General features: G+C 42.3%; 1 protein-coding gene across 1 annotated transcript; it reads left to right on the top strand.

The window, feature by feature from the left end:
- The first annotated feature begins 368 nt into the window (after positions 1 to 368).
- OLFM4 (olfactomedin 4) lies at positions 369 to 22,513 on the top strand. Its single transcript, XM_049815862.1, has 6 exons — positions 369 to 449; positions 2,589 to 2,666; positions 6,448 to 6,600; positions 12,632 to 12,844; positions 13,776 to 13,929; positions 21,720 to 22,513. The coding sequence occupies exons 1-6, from the start codon at positions 369 to 371 to the stop codon at positions 22,511 to 22,513; spliced, it is 1,473 nt and encodes a 490-aa protein (XP_049671819.1).
- Positions 22,514 to 23,983: the final 1,470 nt, after the last annotated feature.

The raw sequence follows: 23,983 nt of genomic DNA, 5'->3' as shown, positions 1-23,983 counted from the left end.
TCTGTATAACTTAGAAGGAATCTAAGAATATTTGTGATTCAGTCACAGTAAGAGGAAATGCCTATCTACCTGTCCTAGCAAATAAGCACACGATGTTCTGCATAACCAAGATTAAGATTAGATACTGCACCACATGGGAAAGCTTTCCTGTTAGGAAATTGGACGTAGTTAATTTTTGGTAGTAACTTGTACGTTCTTTGTACGTTAGTAATTTGGCACCTATAATTATATGACTTCATGATATCACTTATCCAAAAACTGGAAAAAAAAATCATGCTAGTTCCTTAAGGTTTGGCTGGGGAAATCCCCGGACTCTACTATAAAAGATCTCCTTTGTCCCTTTGCTGTCACATCTGCTGGCTGAGAAGATGAAGCACACACAGGTGGCTGTGCTGCTCTTCGTGCAATGCATGATTGTTCTGGCTGCATCAATGGCAACAACAGAAGTGGTAAGATGGGGGTCTAATAACCTGAGCTGTGGTGCCTTCTTGTCTTCTCACGTAATTTTGATTGCTGAAAATTCCTGTAAGGTTACTGGAAAATTCTTAGGCAAAAGTTGAGATCTCTGCATGGAGAAAGTTTAAAGTATACCTCCGTCCTCCCCCCAACTAATGTGTAGGGACTGGGTAATAAATGTAGAAGTGAGGCACAGGTTTAAAATCAGAGTCAAATTCTGCCTTTGGTTAGATGAGTGCAACTCCCAGTGAGGATCTGAGTGGATATTAAATGCTCTGTGTAGCTTCTAATTAATTAGCAAGGGCTTATAGCAGGAGAGGATCCACATCTTTGATGTGGAAGGAGCTGGGAGGTGGGGGCTTTCCCAGTTGCATGGTTGCTATCATACTCTGTGACCAGGCACGTGAAAGCCATGCTGGGTGGTTTTTGTGGGGTGCTCTCCCTCTTCCCCATAAAACTGTATCTGGATGGGCAAGAGAATTCAAATCAAAGCCCTCAATCAGAAAAAAGACCCCAAACCCCAAAGCAACCACAAATCCAGGGAGGAAGAGAGAAGAGAAAAATTTGAAAAAAAAATTAAAAAGTAAAAAATTACATTAGTGATTTGATTTTGTGCTGCCTCTTTTTTTTTTTTTTTTAATTTAAAACTGAGCTTAAATTATCAGAAGAAAAAGTTTGCAAACAGCTTAAAAGCTCTTCCAAATGAAACAAAACATTTTGGGTTTGTTTGACCCAAAGTGACTGCCTTTTGGTATTTTTTTAGTTAAAATCTGGAAGAAACCCCATTTTGGCTCCCAATGACTTTCTTATTTGTCCGGTTTAGTCACCAACCAGAAAAATCCTGCATGCCCCTAGTTATATTTTTTGAAGTTTGGGAGTGCTGTGGATGCAGGCAGTGAAGTCAGCATCTCCTGGGAAGGTGCTTTTATCTGCTGAAGAACAGAAAGTTGCAAAAGTCCAGATGGAGGCGTAAATATACATTGATAAGCTGAGGGTAGAAAGCTTAACATGGGAGACATTGCTCCTCGGTCTGCTTAGCTTTAAGCTAGTCCCCAGTTTGTGTAATTTACACAATTTGTGATGCTCTCTCCCCTACCACTGTTAATTGCTATTAGCCACCCCCTCCATGTTCAGTGGAATCATATGAGCAGTTCAAATGGGTTTATTTGACAAACTGTCCCACAAAAGCTTATTTACGCTGTGCCCTTTAATAGACCTGCCCTTTGCCGGCCATTTGGATTTCCCCATCATTCCCTGCCTCGGGAATGGGGCTCCGGCTGGGATTTGGGAAATGCAAAAAGATCCAGGGGTGAGCGCCCTGTTGCGGGGGAAGCCCATTTGACGCTCCATCTGTCACACCATTTGACATTGAGGGCGTCTTGCTGCAATTCCCAGTTTGCCACAGATTTTGGTAAGACCCCACTACGGGCGACGTGGGGACACGGTAGACCTTTAGGGACACACAATGCAGTGCCAGGGTGACAGCCGCTCTCCTTGCTGTGGAGGTTGCTATATAGTCTTACCACATAAAAGACTTCCAAGATTGAACCTGGCCGTATCCTTGGCAGCGTGGCGGCTTCTCCCGGCGCTCCCTCCCCGCGGTGGGATGCTGTCCCCAACGTGGGGCTAGTGGCAGAGCGGGACGCGTGCCCCAGCCGTCGCAGCTCGCAACCTGACAGCTTGGCGTGAAAGGGGCAGCGAGTCCTGCGCCGAGAGGCTGGAGCGTGAGCTGGGAGGTGAGGAGCGGGCATCCCTGCTGGGAGGACAGTAGTCTCCGGATTTAGGGCAGGGGGGCACGGTACTGTCGTTTTAGATGGCCACGCTATCTGCCCGGGCTGCCTGTCAGAGCCCCAGCTCACACCTCCCGGGCAGGCTGAGCATCCCCTGCTTCGCACTGGTCACACAGAGCCTTTCTTCAAGAAGAGGTGTCTGTGAAGTGACACTGTGCCCGGGGAAACGTTAGTCGCCTCAGCAGCAGATCAGAAAAGCCAATTAATTTTACAGTTGCTGGGGATGGCTCCCATAATAAAATCAAAGTGCTTCGGAGCTGCAGAATGGGGGCTAGCTGGTGGGGAAGGGATGGTGCCATACGCAGGAATTCACACTGAAAAAGGCTTTCTTTTGCTTTTTAGACCCCTCATCTCAATAGGACGCTTCCGTATCTGACTCAGCCTAGCAAGATGCCTGGCAACCTGCACGCTGCCCCAAAGGTATAACCATTACTGTTCTTCAATAAAGTCCAGAAAAAAGCAAAATTAGGAACTTGTGTCCCATTTTTTAAATGCTACACAGTCACTCAGAGGCTTAACCCTGATACAGGTATGTCAATTAAGCTGCCCAGGAAAAACATTTAGGTGTTGTGTATCCGGGATTTTAGGCAGTAGTGAATACCTCAAATCATCAGTGCTGCTGCCATGTCATTCTATGCCTTAATTCACATCGAAAGCTCTGGCATTACCCTTGTGACTACTGAAGTGGACCCCAGACACGAAACAGCTGGGGCCGTGGGGGTTTGATGGCAATGTACCAAACAGTTTGGTGTTTACAGCCTCCCTGGAGGAAGGGGAAAGCTTCTTTTCAGCTCTGTCTTCTCATGTAAAGCAGAACAGGGCCTTAAAACTATCTTCTGAGAAGTGCCCACTTGTGGTTGCTGGGGGTAAGAAAATCTTGATTCTCCCTGTTCTACTTAGCTCAAATTTTATTCAACTATTTACTGATAGAGGGACATGAATCTGATTTCCATGCCTTCTGGTATAGTGCTCAAGTCCATGGTCTGTGGATTTCAGGGCTTGGTCTCTTTCCCTCTCTCCTTCATTGACTGCTTAATAACATGTTTGCTTTGGAACAGATTCAGTGGGACACACTTGCTCTGAATGGTCCTGCAACCAAGTATCAAGAACAGAGTTTGTCCCAAGCACAGCTCCAGATCAGGCTGGAGATGGTAGACAGCTTGACGGCAGGTCTTCGCCGTCTAAGCTAGGCAAGTCTGGCAGCTGGGAGGTGTGGAGGGACCTCTTCTGAGAGAAAGTTAAGACTCTGGCTCCAGTAGAGTGTTTAGGAAGTTAAATGGAGTCAGGAGTCTCTCTCTGAGTCTCAATAGCAGGTCCCAAACCTCATCCATCTCCTTGTTCAGCTGAGGTGACCTCTATCTTTGCCGTGGACTCTGTCCCTGCCGCGTGGTTTCTGTGGATCCCATTTGTTTTAGGATGAGCCAGTAGCTAATTCAGAGGTGTGAGTGCCACTGGGCTACAGTGTAGCTGGAAATTAAGCACTGAAAGGGCTAGGCTGTTTTGAGGATGTAACCCTAAGTCCACATTTAGGTAGCTGAATAAATTTTCTGGTTTCCAGAAAATTGAGTAACTGCCGGCTCCTACTCCCTTTCTTAAATTGAAAGGATGCGGAAAAGGAACATTTCTCATAGCTTCAAATATGTATATGTAACAGCTTAATTTTACAGAGTGAAATGTTGCTGTCAAGTCCTTGCTGTAAGCTAGGACAGTTTGCTCTCTTTTAAGCATTCAGTGTAAATTATTAAACCTTAAAACCCCTACAACTCCATCAAAAGTAACAGCCTGTCTTGTGCATTTTTCTACAGGATGAGGGAAGACTTTTTTGTTACATGGTTGTCATTTGAGTGGTATTATATTTTGATTGAAGCACTGACTGACCCAAGGGGCTTTTAACCAAACAATGTTTCTCGGTCTTGTCAGCATCAAGATGCCAATGTTTGTAACGCCAATGGAAGAATGGAAGCAGTTCCGTCTGCCCAGGCTGTCTGCTTCTTTGGGGAAACTGTCTCTTGGCTTAGATATAAGCTGCACTTACTGCAGTGAAGCTCTGCCTTCAACTCAAGGGTCTCTCCTAAGACAAATGTTAAAACAGAATAATTGTTTTTCATAGGGAGTTTAAATGCACAAGTTGGAGGTTTTTTGGGAGATCATCTCAATACATTTATGAATGGTTTGTTTCGCACATGAAATAATCATGGTACCTCTAGACAAACTGATAGCTATATATAGTCAAGACTGTAGTTTATAGGACAGTATACAGTGTATAATTCACACTATATAATGTATGGAAATGTATATGTATCTATAGTACACACTATGCCATACTATCTCTAGTATACTGTCTCTTCCTATAATTATATGTGTATATGTTATATTTGTGTTATACACAGAAGAGATTGAATACCATACTGTCCACACAAAAATTAGCATGCCGGTGCACAACATTCTTAGAGAAGGTCCCATATCCTCACTAAACCACATTTATTCCTTCTTTTCTTTTCCCTCCCTCGCATCTGTTTCTTTTATTATTGCTGAGCAGCTTGCCATCACAGTCATGCCCATACGCACAGGACTCAGAGGTGCAGAAGCATCTAAGTGACTGAGGAACCTATTTTTCATAGTAATTGAGGTACTGATAGCCGTATCTTCAAAAGTGCTTAGAAACATAGAAATAGTTTGCAGTATGTTCTCAGTGGTAACCTACCTGGCAGGTAAATGGATGGAAGTTATGTGCTGGGCCATTCTGGAATGCCATAAGATACTTCTTTTTTTCCTTTCATGTTAAATGTCTTCAACAGTCCGTCTATGAGTGAAGTTTTAAGGCCCGTGGTGCTCGAATAACACAGATAAAATGTCTCTTCATGCTTTCTTGCAAAATGAGATGTGTGCTGTTTGTTATGGCTGCGGTAAAGAGGTTGCCAGAAGTGTGAACTGGGATCATTCCTGCTTGCTGCTGTACTCTTCTTGGGCTCACAGATCAAGACAGCTTTGCTGCTGGCCATCGCTGCGTGTTCTGGGCTGGTTTGATGGTGAGGAAGTTAGTTGAAATCACTGTGAAAAAGCAAGAGAAGAAGTGCTGAAATGTCAACTTTCTGTAGATAGTTTTGTTGTTTGCTTGTTTATTTTTAAAAGGGAGAGAGAAAGAGAAAACGTTTGAATAACACTGGGATTTTTGCAAGGCAGGAGGAGACATTATAGAAAGAAGTGCATTTAAAGAGCAATCTGTAGCTTTAAAATATGCAGCTGCATTGAAGTGTGTGCCAGCATATTATAAAGTAACATCAAATATCTTTATTAATAAATTCGTGATAGGTTTATGAACCGGGAAACGTTTTGTGTACAAACAAAAAAACCTGCTCCAAACATACTCAGTATTCAACCCAGTGTTTATAGGAAATTATGTGCTTTGGCTGTAAATTATGGCAAGATCATGAATTGCCAGCCGTGACCTTTCCATACACCATGCACGTTGCTCCAATGGTGATGCTTTGAGTGTGCAGACAACCAGGACAAGGTGATTCATCCTAATGGCATGGGCAATAGCTTCACAAACTATCCACAAACGTGGATGGGTGGGTATGTGGGTGTTACGCCCAATATTTTGTAGCAAAATAAGTATCTGTACCTTAGTCTGAGCCTGCGTCTTTAATTCATCACCTTTCAGTGGTGTGTAATTAAATGCACATGTCTGTTTGCTGGGGCTGGCTGAGAAACTTCAAATGAAGCATTTTTCTTTTCAAAACTTCCCCTGCTACTAGTTCTATTTTGGTGCTTTCATCTCAATGGATGGAAATGTCTAGATGATCTGATCAATTCAGATTAACAGAGCAGTAACTATAAGGCCTAACTTACTGAGCTATTATTTTCCTGCTGTTGTGTGCTTTTCTATCTGCTGGAAAAGGTATTTCATTATCTTAGGAACATTGTCCACAAGATTGGGAAAGCAAGGGCTATTATATGCCTCTCTTTTTCTGGTGGTAAAATCTTTACAGCAATATTTAACTATTTTCAGAAAGATTTGTAAGGCTGAGTCATAAAAATTGCTAGGTATTTTGAGTTCCTTGGAAGAAAAAGGTGAAAGCTACCTCGTAACAAAGTTGTTGATCTCATGATTATCACAGCTCATATTATTGTCAGACATTAGCTACTGCTTCCAAAGTAGAATATTAACACTTTTTTCCTTACCGATTTGTTATTGCAGCTCTTTGCCAATGTGTCCGGCTCTGTGGATGACGAGGGAACTTGTCAGTGCTCTGTGTACTTGCCAGATACCACCTTTCCAGTGCAGAAGGCTGAGCAATTGGAAATTATAGCCGCAACACTCTCAGAGAAATTTGAGACAGAGCTTTCTCAAGTAAGGTGTTCTTTTCTCATAAATATAACAATTGTACCTTTGCTGAAAAATGGTTGCCTGTGAAAAAGTACGGCAGTCAGCGCTTTTCTGTGACATGTCTTTCAAACAGCGGGGAAGAGGGCTCTGTAAGAACAAGAACGGTGATTAAATCTCGAATCTTTGACATTGTAGCATGTCATACATTTGAACGTCCTTAGGTCTCTTTTCTAGGCCTTTGCAGCTAGAGGCATATGGTATTTTTGGAAGAATGGTTATATTTTGCCTTTTTTGGCTCATTTTTATTGGTTTGAGATTGCTACACAGAGCTATAGGAAACCAAGCTTCCTGCTCTTTCATGTGTTATTATTTGTATCAAGCCAGCCAGATTGTAAGAGGGAAATGAAGGGAAAGAGGAGAAAAGTCACCACAGCCCAGAGTGACGAAGTAGGTGAATATTTGCCCCTTCACTTCTTTTGCTTTCACAGATTAAAAAAAAAAAAAAAAAAAAAAAAAAAAATCAAGTACCTTCCTTGTCAACATCTGAAGCCGTGGCAGTGAGACTGCTGAATTATGCATTGCTGTTGAAGACAAACACACCTTCCACTACTTTGGCTGCTAGTTGCATGAATTCAGATCCATTTTTTGAGGAACTTGGGCAAACCTACACATGCTGCGGTGCACTGGGTAAAGCTGCCTGTGAAGACAGAAATCTGTCTTTGACTTTTGATAGTGGATAAATATTCAGAATTTAGATTAGGTGTCCAGCCGAAAGTGTTTTCTCCAGGAACCAAGCATCTTAAGAAATGAAGTGTCCTTGAATTAATCAGCAGAAAAGGCACAGCATTAAATTATAAATTCTAACCATAAATATTCATAACCCTTCCCTGGTATAATCAAGAACAGATAAGAAGTTGTGCATAAAAAACACAACAACAGGCGGAGGATCCTGTGGTAAGATCTTTCAGTTCAAATCATTTGTTTTGAAAGAACTGGAGCTAACAACGAAACACATTCAGCTGTCAGCAGGGATATGAAGGGCAAGCTGACAGAAGCCCCACTGCCTCCAAGCACAGGAGTTACCTGATCCCTTGCAGCATGGAGGCGTAGCTCAGAGTTAACGATCCATGAAAATCACTGCGGTTTCAAGTCCCCGTACTGTTCCCACTGTGGTCAGTGTTGCCATTTTAAGCTAATTGCACTGGGACAGGATCAGGGGCACGATTCCCAGCCAGAAAGTTGGCGTGATTCTTCAAGGGGTTTGTGTACCACCTTTGCCCGTCACTTGCCCTGGTGTAACCAGTCTCTTACCAGTACTTTCCTCGGAATGGTGCACCTTTCCTTTAAGATGTGTGACTTATCTGCCAGTGCCATGCAGGTCTGCAGAGAATCTCAAGTGCTGCTCGACCTTTCTGTGCGGACAGCCTCCGATCTCCACTGAGTTCAGAAATCTTGCTCATATAAAGGCACAGGTTACTACAGATACCTAAAATTAGGTGTCCAGATTTGTATCTGAATCTCACCTCTAAATTCAGGGCAAGCTGAGTCCCCACCATGGACTTTAATGTCCAGGTTGCCAGCTGGTGTCAACCGGTGTAACTGTGTTGTCATCCTTAGGTGCCCAGCAGTGTACCGCAGTGTAGACACTGACCTTGGCTTTCAATTCTTGCTGCAGACAGTGAAAATTCTTGACCTAACTCAGGCTTGACTGAATTTCATCCTGTCGAGACCAATCAGTGAAGCAGTGTTACAATTCATCTAGTTAGACAAAGGGTGACATATACTTTGGTGTGATATAGGCAGAGACACTTTGGGTCAGAAATGAAAAAGAACAGATTGCATTTTGGTGTAACTCTATGTGTGTAAGATTTCTCAGTTATGATGTTGTTTTTCTGTAGAAAGAAGAAAGCTGTTGAGCACTGCCCTCTTGATATCTGAATTTAAGTAATCTGAAATCTTGTGACGCACCTTCACCTTTCCAGCTGTGGAAAAAATCCTCCTTACACAATCCTGTATATTACTTTAGTCATGATAATACTCATAGAAAGAAGGAAATAATGAAATGGAGGAAAGCCAAGCTCTCGTTACTGATCATTATTAGAAATGATCCTGAGCAAATTCCAAAGGAATCACGCTCAAAAAACTTAGTCTCACCACAGGGGTGGGAATTTCTACTGAGTGCTTCCTTTTTTGACTCCGAGAATCCATGCTTTAGTTGCTCTTCTAAAACACCCTTTGAAGCTCATGGGAGCTTTTCCTGGGTAAGAGCTGCAGGATTGGAACCCTTAAGGATGCTTTCCATGCGCTAGAAGTCCCAGATAAACAACCTGATTGAATCGTTAACCTTTTGCCTGATTGTAGGCTAATTCAAAAAGCAAGGGGGTCCTTTTATAGAATCAGCAGGCAAGGAAGCTCGCAGATAAAGAGATGCTCTCATGTGCCAAATGAGTACAAACCGTAGGCTGAAAATACCAGACTAATTTTTCCTCTGTCACATCAACCTTTGCCAGCATAATTATGATTACAGAAGTAAATTAACCTTTCAAAGCAAAGCAGGAATTGGCTGCTCTTCTCAAAAGGAAAGGGGAGAGGACACCTCCGTAACAGGGATGGATCAGCACGTGATCCCAAGGAGAGAAAAATGCCTTTCAGAACTTGGCTAACAACGGCCACAACATCCTCATGTAACAAAAAGAGGAGAAAAAAAATCATGCCTGCCCTCTGCCAGGAGCAGCTGTTTTCAAAATAAGTTAACCTGCAGTGGAATTCTGCTTGGTGTCAGCTCGAAGACCACGTGCCAACCTTGCTCCTTACAGGTCAGGCCTGCCCGAAGCCAGCGTCCTCGGCTGAGTGACGTTATAGAGTTGCTGGTTTTGTCACTTCTTTCTTATCTTCCCTCAGTCCTTCCGCATTCTTTCTTTTACATCTTCATCTTGTACCTTTGTTCCCCTTTCTGTAATCTCCAGTTGCGTGCTGGAGAAGTGTCTGTTTGCATGCTGCAAAACCTGTTTTGATAAATACCAATTGCAGGTAAATGACACAGTAAATGAACATTGCAGATTTTTCCTGCCCTTTTCATTCCACGAGGGTGACAAGGCTTCGAAAGGAGGAAAAACTGAAACTGAGGAATTTTTTTCCTACGTATGCCTCACATGGCTCCATTCTATTCCTATAAAGGGCTAATACAGGCCCTATGCAATCGTCATACCCAACTTTAAGCTTTTACGACAAATGTGGCAGCAATCAGTACTAGTTATTGGTCTGTATCCTTAAATATGGGATATGCACAGAATTTCTGTGCCAGCCTGTCAAGAGACAGCCCCTAGCAGGTAGATGCAGTAGAAGAGCGGGGATTACAAGCTGCTTAAATCTCTCTGCCAAACAGAGCAACATCATGTTCCTTTTTTCAACAGATATTTCTAAACTACTGAAACTCTTAAGCCAGATCTGAGCAGGCGGGAATGTCCACACAGGGCATTGCAGTGCTTGACATATGTGCTGGATTTGTCTGCAAAAGCAGCATGGATCTGTTAGAGCAGCACTGCTGAGAAAATGATATTTGCCCAATAATTCGCCAGGGGAGCTCTTAGCTTAAGTTCATTGCGACGCTGGTGTGGCTGTACAGAGCACTGCAGAGTGCTGGGTCTAGTTTAGGCTCAACTTGTGTGGGTATTGCTCAGCTATACTCCACTGGATGGTGGTGACATGTCCTTAAATGACCTAGATGGTTGAACTGAGTGAAAACCCTCTGATGTGGGAGAAGAACTTCAGGTCTGTGTCCTGCAGCACTCTGTGATCAGGGCTGAAATAACCGTGTATGCCTTGTTCCAGCTCTCAGCATTTTGTCCAGGCTCTCATGACCCTGGAGAAAACTCCAAATTCACAGGTTTCTCACTAATAAGTAGCCATCACTAATTCCAGAAGTCTGTTTATTTCAGTGATTTGTAGATTTGTCTGTATTGCATTAGTAGTAGTAGTAGTATTAGTATCGTTCTGAGAAAGGTTATTAATACCTAGATGGATTTCCAAATACCTCTATGATATACATAGCTTCACACAGCAGTGCAATTTTGTTCAGGCATGGGCTTGCTTTAAATTTCTCAGGGTGTAATAATATATCCTTTTTTCTTTTGTTGTGCAAGCTCTAGACACACAGTTTAAACATTGACCTTTGAAGATTTTTTTCGGAAGATTTTTTTTTTGAGGGTATCTTCCAACTCCAAACAGATTTGGGTGATCAGTGAAAGTGTGAGGTCCAACTACATCTGGCTTTGCCAAGAACATTGCCCAGTATTTCCTACTATTCCCTCCTGAACAGATGATGGTGACAGCTAGGACAAGGCATCCCAGCTGCCTCTGTTGCCAGCCAGTTACAAGGAACCAGATCTAAGCCTTTATATGCTATTTTATGATTCTTAATTATAATAAATTACTTAGCTTGAAGTTACCCTGGCTTGACCTGGGAGATCTAGAGCATCCAGCGTTATGAGTCAGGGTGCTTCTACTGCAGCTTATGGAGACTTGCCAGTTTATACCAGAGCAGCTCGAAGTCTGGCTGCACACATTTAGAGCAGAAGATCTGTTTCAAACTCTAATTTGAATGCATGGGATTGAGCAGCCCGTTTTTGGTGTACGTTATGTATGTGCATACAGAGGTTTGGTAGCGGGTTCTTTCAGATTTATAGTGTAGTTGTGCCACTATTGAAAATTATACTTCTGAAAAGAGGGTCTTCTCTCTTACTGTTCTCCTTCGTAAACCACATCACTGAATATCTTATGATCTTAAAGGATCCTTTCTGCCCTTCATGAATTTCCATGCCGTGGGCTCCCACACCTCCTCTTTGGTACACAAAGGGTTCAATCAAAATTGAAAGTAATTATTTGATGTGGTTTTTGCGGTCCCTCTCCCAGGGGCTGCTGCCAGAACAGGAAAATGGGGGTTCCATGGTCTTCACACCATGACAGGATTTTAGATGCCAGAGACAATGGGAAAAATACTGACTTTCATTTTATGTTAAGATAATGCAAGAATGGTTGGGAGGATGTGGGCTAAAAATCTTTCAGTCGAAGAAGTAATAGTTATGGAAATCATAGTGCCATAGAGAGAGGGACTTGTATTACAAATACCATCTGAGAGTATAAATACAGAGTTACTGGTGCAACAAACTAATTATACTTATACCTACTTCTTACCTTTCATGATATAATTATATTGATTTAAGGGAAAAAAGAAATGATGTATCTTTCCCAAAGTGTTAAATTTCAAGGAACTAACATTTCCCAAGGGATGTCCCAAATCCGTATAATATTCTTAACATTCTGCATCACAATGCTTGTGCTGTGACCTTTACCTCAGCAGATACATGTGTGAAAATATATTTATCCGGACAACTGTTTAATGGTTCAAAGGCTGAAAAGGCTGCTAGGTAAATTACTTTAGCTAAAGCCTGCAATATATTTTACACTTTCATTTAAACCAGATTTGATTTTTAACACTGTGTTTAAATATTTCCCCCCTGCCCAAAGACAAACCCCAAACCAGTTCTGCCAACTTTTGAGACAATTCAAATGTACACAGGGTAAAATCCTATTGGATTCAGAGTTAATAGGAAATGAAGTTGAAAAACTTGGGAATCCTTTATTGCATTTTTCAGCCTCCTTGGTTTGCTTTTGTGAGATAATACACTGCAGATTTCCTAATAAAATTTTCGCCAGTTTAAGTTCTTGGCATACTGAGGATAAAATTAGCTCTCAGAGACAATATTGGCAAAGAATTAAAAAAAATGGAAGACTGTGAGTAAAATTCTGCCTTCAGTCATCCCCAGGCATTCCTGAGGGGACTTTGTGGAACTGCCAACAATAAATGAGGGTTAAATTTCACATTTTTTATGTATGTGATGAGAATTTCATTTATGTAGTTTATGTGAAGAATATATATGTCAAGTATGTGGAAGTTATGCATGAGGCACTCAGAAATATAATAAGGATGTCAAACAGGCTTGTCTTATTTGCTAACCTGGACATGAATATGTACCTTTTTTTCCCTTTCTTTAAGGTTAGAGAGTACTCAAAAATGCTTGACCTGTATCAGCAGCAAATCCTTAATCTAACCATCAGAGTGGAGCATATGGAGAAGAGCAGTGTATCTTACACAGAACTGGACTTCCAGTTACTGAAAGTGGAAATCAGTGACCTAAAGAGACTGGTCACACAGCTCAAATCCAGCCTTGTTGGAAGCAGTGTCACCGTTGAGCAAATATATTTGGAGGTATTGCCAAGGTCTTAATTAGCCACAGAGGGTTCAAACATACAGATAGTCTATTCTCTCTTTAGTGTGTAGGTTGAGGAAATGTAGCCTGTCTCTACTGCAGCCAGTGGAATTATTTTAGCATTTCATCAGCATAAATTAAAAGAAAGCTTGACCTCAAACATATTAAGATCTTTTTACTTGATAGCACAGAAAAGCAAAGAAACCCCAAAACAAATGGAGACAACTTTATTTTTGCCAAATACCTGCCTGAAAGTTAACGTTTTGCATAGTGTTAAGCACATGAGCTGATTAAATTATTAAAATAAGTATTAATTTATAGACCCCAATGCTTGAAAACCTCTGTGCTCTAACTTAGATAATTAAAAAATTAGCTTCTGGTTGCTAGGGCAGTGGCCCAATCAATATGAAATCAAGAAGTGGGAAAGACTATCACCTTCCCAGCAGACTATAAATCACATTTGCAAAACTGTAGTTAATCACTCACCTAGAGAGAATAATTACTTCAGATGGAAAGTGAAATATAATTTTCTCCGTTGTCCTCTAGATCATCAAGTAGGTGATTGAGAACATTATTTATCTTTGCAAATAAAATTTCCAGATACTTTTGTAAGGTTGGAATAAGTACTTTTTATATATAATAGCTAGTACTTGCCTAAGACTTACTGGATATGTTTACACTATGTATAAAATAACACTATATTTTTGCATTATGTTATACAACTGAGTGTTACAGCATTTGTTTGCGATCACATACCTCTGCTGGAAATGTAAGGTTCAGGCTAGCAGGATAAGGACTATTCTTAGGGATATTTCTTAAAAGCTGTTCTGTAGCATCTTCTGTGGTATGATCAACCCTGCCTGCAAATATCTGTAAAATGAAGTTGACAGAAATTTAAACTTGCTCTCTTTCTTTTTTTTTTTTCTCTAGATCACCAATCTGACTATACTGGTAAATGAACTAGAATCACTGGACAAAACCAACATCCTCGCAATTCGTCGACAAATTGTGTCTCTGCAGAATCAATTGAAAGAGTGTGAAGAGGGCATGAACAAAACTACAGTACCCCCTTATTTCCCACCAGGTAAGCATTTCTGTTGTATATCAGATAAGGAACAACATAATGGGTACATGCATGGGTACAACAGTAAATGCAGAGATTTCCCTTTGTTAATATTAAATACAATTGTAATGATACTACTCAGCTCTTGAAAAATTGAGCAGACAGCTCCTAATGTTTCATCAACGGGTTCAAAAGGAAAATGAGGGCAGGAAACAAACTCTTTCAGACACAGTAGCTGTTTTCAACTGGAAAAAGTTGTAATCTTCCTCTCACCCGCAGTGCGAAAAGTGAATCTCTCCTACCCCCCCCCCCCCCCCCCTTCTCTTTTTCAAAACAATTACCTTTTTTTGTGGGAAACTATGCTTTTTTCTTTTTCTGACCAGCTTTGATTTTTAATAGTTCCTGTGAAAGTGACCTGTGTCATGGCAATTTTGCTCTAATGCTGCTTGGAAATGTATGAGCAACAGTTGATGTACTAAAGCTGTTGGTATGCAAGCTCTGGAAGATAGCTTTGCATGAAGATTACTTTTGCTTCACAGGCAAAAGATTCTTCTAAATCAGAAGGTCAAGAACCTTGGGGGGAAATTCTGGTCTCAGGGAAATAAGTGGGAGCTTTATGACTGATTTCAGCAGAACTAGGGTTTTATAATTTTCTTAACTAGGAAAGGTTATGTTCTGGGGCTTAGATCAGTGGTTCCCAGAGTGCAGTTCATATAAATGTATCAAAAGTCACAGGGCATGCAGTAATTAGTTTACAACTGGAATAATTTTTGTCTTGACCGTGTGTTCAGCTTGAAAAATCACATTGTGAGTGAATCATAGTCTGAGAAATTTTGAGAGTCAGGTATGATACACTGGAACAAACTGTTTAGGAAACACTAGTTTAGGTATGCCAGGTCAAGCATCCCACTTGCTAACAGACAGGAGGATTTGTCAAACTGTGTTTATCCCCTGAGTTTTTTATACACAGGGGATTCCTTCTGCCAGAGTATTGTAAGAGCAAAAGTGCTCTGTTGTTTACAATACCCAGAGGAAGAATCCTGCTTTTTCACATAAGCTGGTTAGCAATCAGCTAGAGGAGTCCATAAAAAAGAAGGAGTGGTGTCCTGCTTGCAAGGAGCACAGATTTGCACCTACCACCATTTACCTTTCATCACCTTGGGGTCAGCTAGTTCAAACGTCTCATTGGAAAGGTAGAGGCAGAAATACAAGCTTCCCTTAGGGTCAGCAGCCTTTCCTATTGCGATCTCCTTAGGGTTTCATCGCGGTGCGGGCAGCTGCTGCGCTTCCCTGACACGATGCCCGAGTAACACCTTGTCTGGGGATCAGGCAGGAGAGAAAGCTCGAACAAAAACCTGCATCACAAAATCTCAGGGCCCTTCTCTGCTCCTTAAGGAAGGGCTTAAAATGTTTCAACGCAAAAAAAAAAAGCAAAGCAGTGTTTTAAAAGTATTTGAAGGGCATCTCATTGATTTATTGAGGGTGACGGTGTGTGGAAAGAAACAGCCTCTTTCTCTTCAAGCCTACAGCAAGCCTTTGTTTCACTGAGAAAGTACTGAGCTCTCGAACAAGAATACTGTGTCCTTCCATGAGTGGTGGAGGAAGAGGCTGCTTTCATGCCTGGGTGGCTGGCCTGAGCGTCTGTGCCGTGTAGGAGCTTTCACAGAGTGGGAAAGGGAGGTCTATGCTTCACAGCGCAGCTCCACGCAGGGATAGGCAAGTCGTGCCTAGAGCAGGATGATAGCTCTGGGATGGGTAAATGTAACTGCACAGGATTGTGACCATAATAGAGTTATTTAGCATTGCTTCTTAGGGCATGATGGGGAGGTGGATGGAGTTTATCTGGGACCAAAAAGGTACTGCTTAAGCGTTGCCTTATTCCTGACTGGTGTGCCAGCTACCTCAGGCACCCTTGCATGTCACTGCATTGTGTGGGAACCGCAGAGCAGGAGATAACCTAGAAGGTGCAAAGCCCCATGTGGTAGGAATGCCAGTAGCTCCAATGACTTCCAGAGAATTACCACCACTGACGTCAGCTGAGGACATCCTCTGGTGTTACCTGTGAGTTTATCTCCTGCCCACAGCAATAGGAATGCCGGAGGGGTTGGATGACGTGTGTGAGCGTATTGACGTGGCCACCTTTAGGGTGAGGGTGGTCTCTGAGGTTGGCACAAAGGAATGGCAGAGCAACTGCAGAGGGCTGGCAAGTTTCCTGCGTGTTGGGAGATGCCAGCTATACAGATAACCCAGGTGGTATGAAGGATCAGATCCTTGCTAATCCACGCAGGACTGGCGTATCCTGACTTTGTGTGCCTGGCGGGGAGCAAATGTTCTCTGGGCAGAGAACTTTGTAGAGCAATTACATGTCCTACAGACTGTATATGAAACAAGTAGTAGGAGGAAGATGTTATTGCTTGGGGAGATGGAGTAAGTATGTGAGAGAGCTGCATTTTCTAGGTGGTCATTTTGGAGGCTTTGCATGGATGCTCACACCTAGGCCTCTGAAGATCTCATTTATGCATTTGAACAAAATTTCCATACGTTTTCTCTGCAAGCTTGAATGCCTTGAATTCCTGCCAAACCATTTGGCCTTGCCCTGCTTTTAGTTCATATTATATTTATAATGTTTGTATTAAACTGACTCTTTGTCCTGTTTTCAGACTGAGTTTTCTTTCCCCCTTCATCCTCTCTCCTGCATATTTTGGGTAGGCAACATGAACTAGAGAGAGTTTGGCTAATCCCCAAGCTGCCTAAGACCGTGAGTCTAAAGGCAAGTTTAATTAAAGCTTCTTGCTTCTCAGTGCTGTAGCACACAGCCCCTCTGACTCTGTCCCCCAAGGCTTTTGCTGCTGTATTTCTCAGAGTGAGCAGGCCTGTTCCCGAACAAAATAGCAGAAAGAAATCACGGGTTTGCCTTTCTCTCCATCTGGAGAGGTGGGTGTCTGAGATGGGGCTCAGTAAATATATAGTTAATAATCCTCCTCATCATCACTGGCTTTCCTACCTGCAGCTGTTCCTGGCATCTCTCTCATCACCACTCCAATGGGAAGACATATTTATCCATTTGTTTTTCTTTTACGCCGATCTCACCTGGTTGCATCAGGGCAGGTATAGAGAGAAAAGACCCCAGGATGGTTCTTTGAGGACTCTGCCGCAGATTTCTTTGTCACATCTCACTGAAATTATCTGAAAGAGGCAGCAGGGAGAAGTGAGTCAGATGAAACTCTCAAAGGCAAAAAAGAAAGGAAGGAAAAAAAGAGCAAAGCTGTTTTTTCTGGCTTTTATCTAGTCAGAAATTAAGGATTTCAAGTTACTGGTGAATAGGTCTCAGCAGGAGAAAGACCCGGTGTAGCCTAATGCTGAAACTCAGGCAACCCTATTGGAGTCTTATAGTGATTTCACTTTTACCTTGTATTTTACCTCCTATGTACTCAAGATATCTGTGGTTTTTAAGTGTTTCGGGTTGTGTTTTGAAATCAATACATCCATACACAACGAAAGAGACATGTCTACAGGCACCTGAAAAGAGCTGGCCAGTGCCTCCTCTCCAGGACTGCCCGAACTGCCCCTGGAGACACATGCATTTCTCCATTGGCGATGGAGGGAGCTTAGCTGAGGCACCTGAACTTTTAGTAGCCTGCAGGTAGGTCAGATGAACTCCAGCCCTCCACCTCATCTCCTGTTAGACGCTGACAACATAAGTCTTCTCTGACGCAGCTGTCTGCCTGTGTCTGTGCCCTGTGATACTGGTGAAAACTGAAGTGTCTGTGTGGGTTCCTCCTATGTCAGTGAGACAGTAGGAACCAAAATGAGCCTTTCCCTGAGCAGCTCTGTCTCCTGTGTCTCAAGCCGTAGTAAGGCTGGTCACAGCTCACACATCTGGATGCAGTGGTTCATCTGATGGGAGAGGAGGGTGCACATCTGGTGCTTGGGAACACGTGTGAGAGCGTAGCACCAGCCTCCGGCCTCTGTGCCCCTCGTGCGAGTTCCTTTAAACGTGGGTCTCACCTTGTCTTGTGGTCTTCAGCTGCATAAGCAGACTGTGGTCCCTTCTCTTCTGCCATCAGATGCAGCTGTTGGTGGGGGGAGGCTGCTGGAGTTTTTTTGGCACCTGTATTGTTGGAGTGAGAAGGTGATGTGCTCTGCGAGCGCTTTAGAGCGGAGTAGGTGAAGCGAGACCCAACGGGATGCATCTCATGCTCAGTTCTGCAGCCTGTTAGCCAAGCAAGTCAGGCTCCCTTCAGTCCTGACAACTAAATGCCAGCTCCTTTTCTGATGAATCAGAAGGATTAGTAAACAACTGAGCTGAGATACTGGTTCTTTATGTAGGGAGAAGGAGAAGTACGTGTGTATGTACCTACGTTAGTCTTCCTCATGCCTATTTGCTACATAAGAATGAAACAAAGGAAGGCAAAAATACCAGGACGTCATTTATCAGTGGCACAAAACAGTGCAGAAAGGAGTTAAAAACTTGAAAGTTTGAATAATGCATATGGATTTATTTCAAGTACCTTCTAATATTTACAAAATTACATGACACTTTGTTTCCTTTGTGCATTTTTTTCCCCAGAAGATCCAGACAGGGAGGCAAGTTTAGATTAAATAAACAACAATGAATTCTTCTGAACCTGTGCAGAAGACAGATCACCCCCTGACTACCACAGAGTTTTTTGGTAAAAAAAATAAAAAAATTCTGGGAGAGTTTTCAAGGAAATCAAAATGAAGCACATACTCTATAGAAACCTCAGACAATTTTTGATGTCATTAAAACGGAACACGCTTCTAACTTTATTTTAATAATTCATTGTTTCATAAATAAAAACCAAACAAGTGTTCAGCAGAGAGCTCTCTTTAAGGGAAGAAATAATAATTTATTATTTCTTTTGTAAAAAAAGGTCTCTCTGCTGAACACACGTTTGTTTTTTATTTATGAAACAACGTATGAATTATTAAAATAAATCTGGAATTGTGTTCTGCTTAATGACATGAAAAATTATTTGAGGTCGCATATAGATGAGCTTAGCAGTACTTCACTACCTGCAAGGTTCGGTGCTATATTTTTCTAAACAAATCAAGAGTTTTAGAGCATTTAATAACCATTTAATTCTGAGATAAGTTTATTGTGATTTAAACACAGTAATATATTCAATACGTCACCAGCTTGAAAGAAGCCCTCACGCCGGAGGTAACAATACATAATAGAGATATAAGAAAAAACTGGCCCAAATTGATTTATGGAGTTGGCAGGCTGCAAGCCATTTTGCACTGTCTGCCTTAGCTTGCTTTCTTTGCATGAGCTGAGGTACAAGCACCTCCAAACGTTGGTATCCGTGCCAAGTGCCGAGGCCACGTTACTAGCCATGCTACGTGCCATTTCCAGAGATACAGCCTGGCTAGCCATACAGCAGTGCCTTCCTCGTGTGCTATATTTGGAAATGAGGTTTCTGCTCCAGGGCCTCGTCCTTTGTAAAGCACTTAAGTGCATGCTTAAATGCTCATCTGCTCCAAGCCAGGAATGTTGATTCCCATCGATTCTTGGTGGCACGGAGGGAAGCAGCGTTCAACCAGGGTCATCTCGCGTTTCAGCTGCAAGAATCCCGGGACTTGAAAGGGGCTGGCGGAGGAGATGGGGTTCTTCACAACCTGTGTCACCCTCTCTGCCGTGAGTTGGGCTCTCGGTGATGCAGAGCTGCTCCCGTGGGCAACACTGACCCCAAGGAAGTTGCCAGTGCAGCCCGAGGACACAGGGATTTAGCTCAGCGTAGTGATTTAATATAAAGCTACTGCCCACCTTCCTTATAGATGTTGAGAGGAGGCTACAGGTGAATCACATATCCCCCAAGTCACTAGCACAAGACAGCACAAAACTGTGAGGGAGGAAGATGTTATGTAGAGGGAGGAGAAAAATACTACATTTTGTGAAAGGAGGAGACCTGGAGAGCTTCACTGCCCAAATCGACTTTACACATTGGCACAAATGTTACCCTCTTGCTTTGACATTTCTAACATTCAGGCCACAGGTTTCCTTGTCCCAGAGGCAGAGAACCTTCCTCCTGGGCAAAGCAGATCAGGAAAAGATTTCTCTGTTTGCAACAGTCCATTTTTCACCACATGTCTTGTTTCCCAGGCTTTTTCCAAGTAGAGTACTTCAGATTGTTCTGTCTCCGCATTTCCCTCTATCTGTGGGACAGACTAGGATGCCTTTGAGAACAAGATACCTCCCAGGTTTTTCTGTCAGTGGTTTTAGGATTTTCCACTTTGGTTCCATAAGTATTGTCTGGAATTGCTTAGGGATGGACAGCTTTGAGGGCAAAACCTAAATTCTCTGTTATTTCTCTTTCTTCTTTGTGCTAAGACATAGGTTATTTATATGCTAGACATCCCTTCATATGGCTGAGCTTATGAAGAGCCATTCTTTTCATACGGGCTGCAAGCAATTGTGATGTGGTACCCATGCAAAGTATTAAAACCTCAAAAGATAAGTTTGACTTTCATCATTGACGCCACAGCTGGTAGTGCATAGAGTTCCTGTGCTGAGAGAGGTATTATTAACATCAAACAGTCGTGGCCATTAATGTATCCATTAATTGAAATGTGAGACTTGGGTCTATTCATATTATACCCCATCTTTAATAAGGAAGGCTGTCTAGTGGCTAGAGGATCCCACTGAACTGGGAAACATGGGACTACCACTAAGCTTGTGAGCTGGTGCCGGTCACTTGACATCTCTGTCTCCATTACCTCAGGTGAACATATCCCTACAATGAAAAATCTGGGACACTTTTGTGGCAGTAATACAAAAAGCTAATGTTAACATTTGGATAAAAGCATGCTGGTTTTTGCCAGTGGCAGCTTCAGACTCATCAGAGGCCCACGGACATTTCTGAGTGGAGGGTTTTTTTTCCACCAGTGACTTACAATATTGAGAATTTTTCAGGAAACGGGAAAGTCACTGCCATTCACCATGGGTAAAAGGAAAGTATTTCTTGTATCTAAATTCATTTTTCCATGATTCTGAAAATGGCTTCGTAGTTGATATGTGGAAAACAGAGCTGTTGTGGTTCAGTTTGAAGTCATATTCCCTTTAGAGTTGTCTCACGTGAAAACTCGGAGTAATATCTGGCTACATTTCCTAGGCTGTGATTGTTACTGTCTGCAGATTTCTTTGTGGGCCTGAGGTGGAAGGCACCATGCGGCTGTGACGCACTGTTGTAAAGCTGTGATTCTGACAGCAGAATGCTAATCTGAAATGTGACTCTGGAATTACTGCTGCTACTGCTCCTTCCTTCTCCTCTGCAGTGAAATACAACGAAATCAGATGCTCCTCTTTCTTTTTTCCCCCATCTCCCATACTCTCAGTTCCACTGAGGTAGAAAATAACCTAAAATGCTTCTGAAATTGTATTTTCCAAGGGATTTCCTAGTGCATCAGGCTGGCATGCATCAAATGGGTAGAAACAGAAATCGGTCCCTTCTCAGGAATAGCGCAGTGAGCACTTATTTTCTGCAAATTAATCCTGACTGAGGACGGATGTCCTATCTTTTCTCCACCCTCCCATCGTCTCCAAATAGCTGTAATAATATGTGCTCTATTTTTTTTTACTAACTTTCTGAGTCAACTTGGAACACTTAGTGCTATCCAGTTGTTGACCTTGGCCCAAAATGAGCCTTTTACACACGAAGCTATGCATTTATGTCTGTGCTTTGCCACAGAGCTAATCCCTAGTAAGCACACTCTAGAGGCTACAGTATGCAAAACCTCTCTCCTAATGATGACATTTGGAAAACCCATTTTTTTCTTTTTAATTACAGGTAGCTGTGTTCACCGTGGACTGCTGAATGTTAGCCAGCCCTATATTGTAAAGCTGAACTGGAGAGGATTTGCCTACAAATACGGTTCCTGGGGTAGAGATTACTCTCCCTCTAACCCAGAGAAGGAAGTCTATTGGGTTGCACCATTGAACACAGATGGGAGATATTTGGAATACTACAGAATTTATAGTTCCTTTGATAATTTGCTGCTGTTTAGACCCATGTATGAAAGTAGAATAAGATATGGGGAAGGAAGTGGTGCTGCCCTTTATAATAATTATTTGTACTATCATGCTTATAGTTCAAGACATATGGTGAAGCATGATTTAAAAACAAACACCATGGTTTTGAGGAAGGAGCTTCCAGATGCTGTTACCAGTAACCGTTTCTCTTATGCAGGTGTATCATGGCAAGACATAGATTTTGCCGTGGATGAAAGTGGCTTATGGGTAATATATTCAACAGAAAATAGCATGGGCAACATTGTGATTAGCAAACTCAATGAGACCACACTTGATGTGCTAAATACTTGGCAGACAAGACAGTACAAGCCATCTGTTTCCAATGCTTTCATGTTATGTGGTGTTCTGTACGCCACAAGGCCAATGAACACTAGGAAAGAGGAAATCTTCTACATGTATGACACAAGTACTGGCCAAGAAGGTAGTATTAGTGTCATCATGGATAAAAAGTTAGATACGATCCAGAGTATTGATTATAACCCCACAGATCAGAGACTGTATGTTTACAATGATGGTTACCTTCTAAGATATGATGTGACCTTTCAGCCTTAGTATCTCAGTGACATAAGCACGTGATAAAACTGGCAGCAACTAAACCGAGAGATCTGATATGCCTTTAGACAATGCTCTTGCCAGTTTAGAGTTCGTCTGGTCTAATGTACTGTATCTGTGGATGTTATATATATTACTTATACTCCTTAAAGGAATTGCCCACTCCGGTCAGTAGTATTGCTGGCAGCAGTGTTTGGCAGTAGTGGGTTCTTTAGATTTTGATTGGTGTTTGTTGATGCTCAGTGCTTTACAATTGTCCTGCCTCTAAGGGTAGATTTACTGCATAGACTTAGTGCATTTTGTTCACAGAAATTGATGGCACAGCCTATCTACTGACCGAGAAGCTAATTACCCACTGATGTGCATTTGTCAGTATAACACAGGCAAGTCACCCAGAAACTGAGAATGAATTTCCACTGATCTTCATCAGAGTGAATTGAGGCCTCAGAGAAATTAATCAAAGGATTAAAATAGTATAGGAAGTAGGCTTGGTCGGAGGACAGCAACCCATTCGTTTGGTGCAAGCAGTAGTATCTGGCTCAAGGCTTCAGGACAGAGGGTAGAAATGCACTTTGCTGTTTGAAGTCCTACCACAGGGAGGGAAGAGAAGGCATTGAGGCATCACTGCCCTCGCCATCACTGATGCAATGGGACAACCACCCCTGGGGCGCCCCTGTAACTGCCTCCTAGCATTTCAGCCCTCTCCCAAACTGCCAGAGCACCAGCCTGGCTTCTCAGAGTGACTGGGGGGACAAAACCAGCAACAAGGCTTTCACCAACTTTCCCTCTGTCCCAGTTTGCTTCCCTTAGCAATTCCATGTGCCTAAACCTGGCCTTACGAATGGTCTTACTGCAATCTAGCCATGTTTTGTGGTCACCATGGCTCCATTTTCCTGGCAGTACAGTGCAAGAAACACTTTTCCTTTCATTTATGCTCTTGTAAACTGATGCAAATCCTCCTGTTGACTTTATTGGCCACGAGTGGCTCTTAGGTGTATGTCATGCATTGCCATAGAATGACAGCCGTGTTATTTAATGTGCCTCTATTCAACATTTTTGCCATTCTGTAATTATTTTCCTGAGAGCCTTGTTAGTGTGGGGTCCAATTTGTTCCCTGGGTATTTCTGTCTTACAGCAAGGTAAGAGGTCTTGTGGAAAACAGAACTCTGGTCAAACTAGTTGGTTATACGATGTGGTGGTTTTTTTTTTTTAATGGGTATTGTGTAATAGTTTCTGACTGTGTGTGCACTGTAACAATGTCTTGCCTTCATCATGTCAGAAAGCAGGCTGAAATACTGAAATTCAGAGCTCTACAGCGATGAAGAAAGCAGTTTATGTGGTTCATTTTCTTCTGTTACCTATGCAATCAAGTCTGTGTCGTCTGATAATCAAAATCAATACGTATGCAAATTATTGCTTTTGTTTTAATAAAAAAAAAATATTTCAAAGGATCTCACCTGGGCTATAGAG

Source organism: Accipiter gentilis, chromosome 13 (genome assembly GCF_929443795.1).
Source record: "Accipiter gentilis chromosome 13, bAccGen1.1, whole genome shotgun sequence".
Classification (NCBI taxonomy): Eukaryota; Metazoa; Chordata; class Aves; order Accipitriformes; family Accipitridae; genus Astur; species Astur gentilis.
The sequence above is the reverse complement of the archived record's forward strand: the minus strand, read 5'-3'. Positions and strand labels throughout refer to the sequence as shown.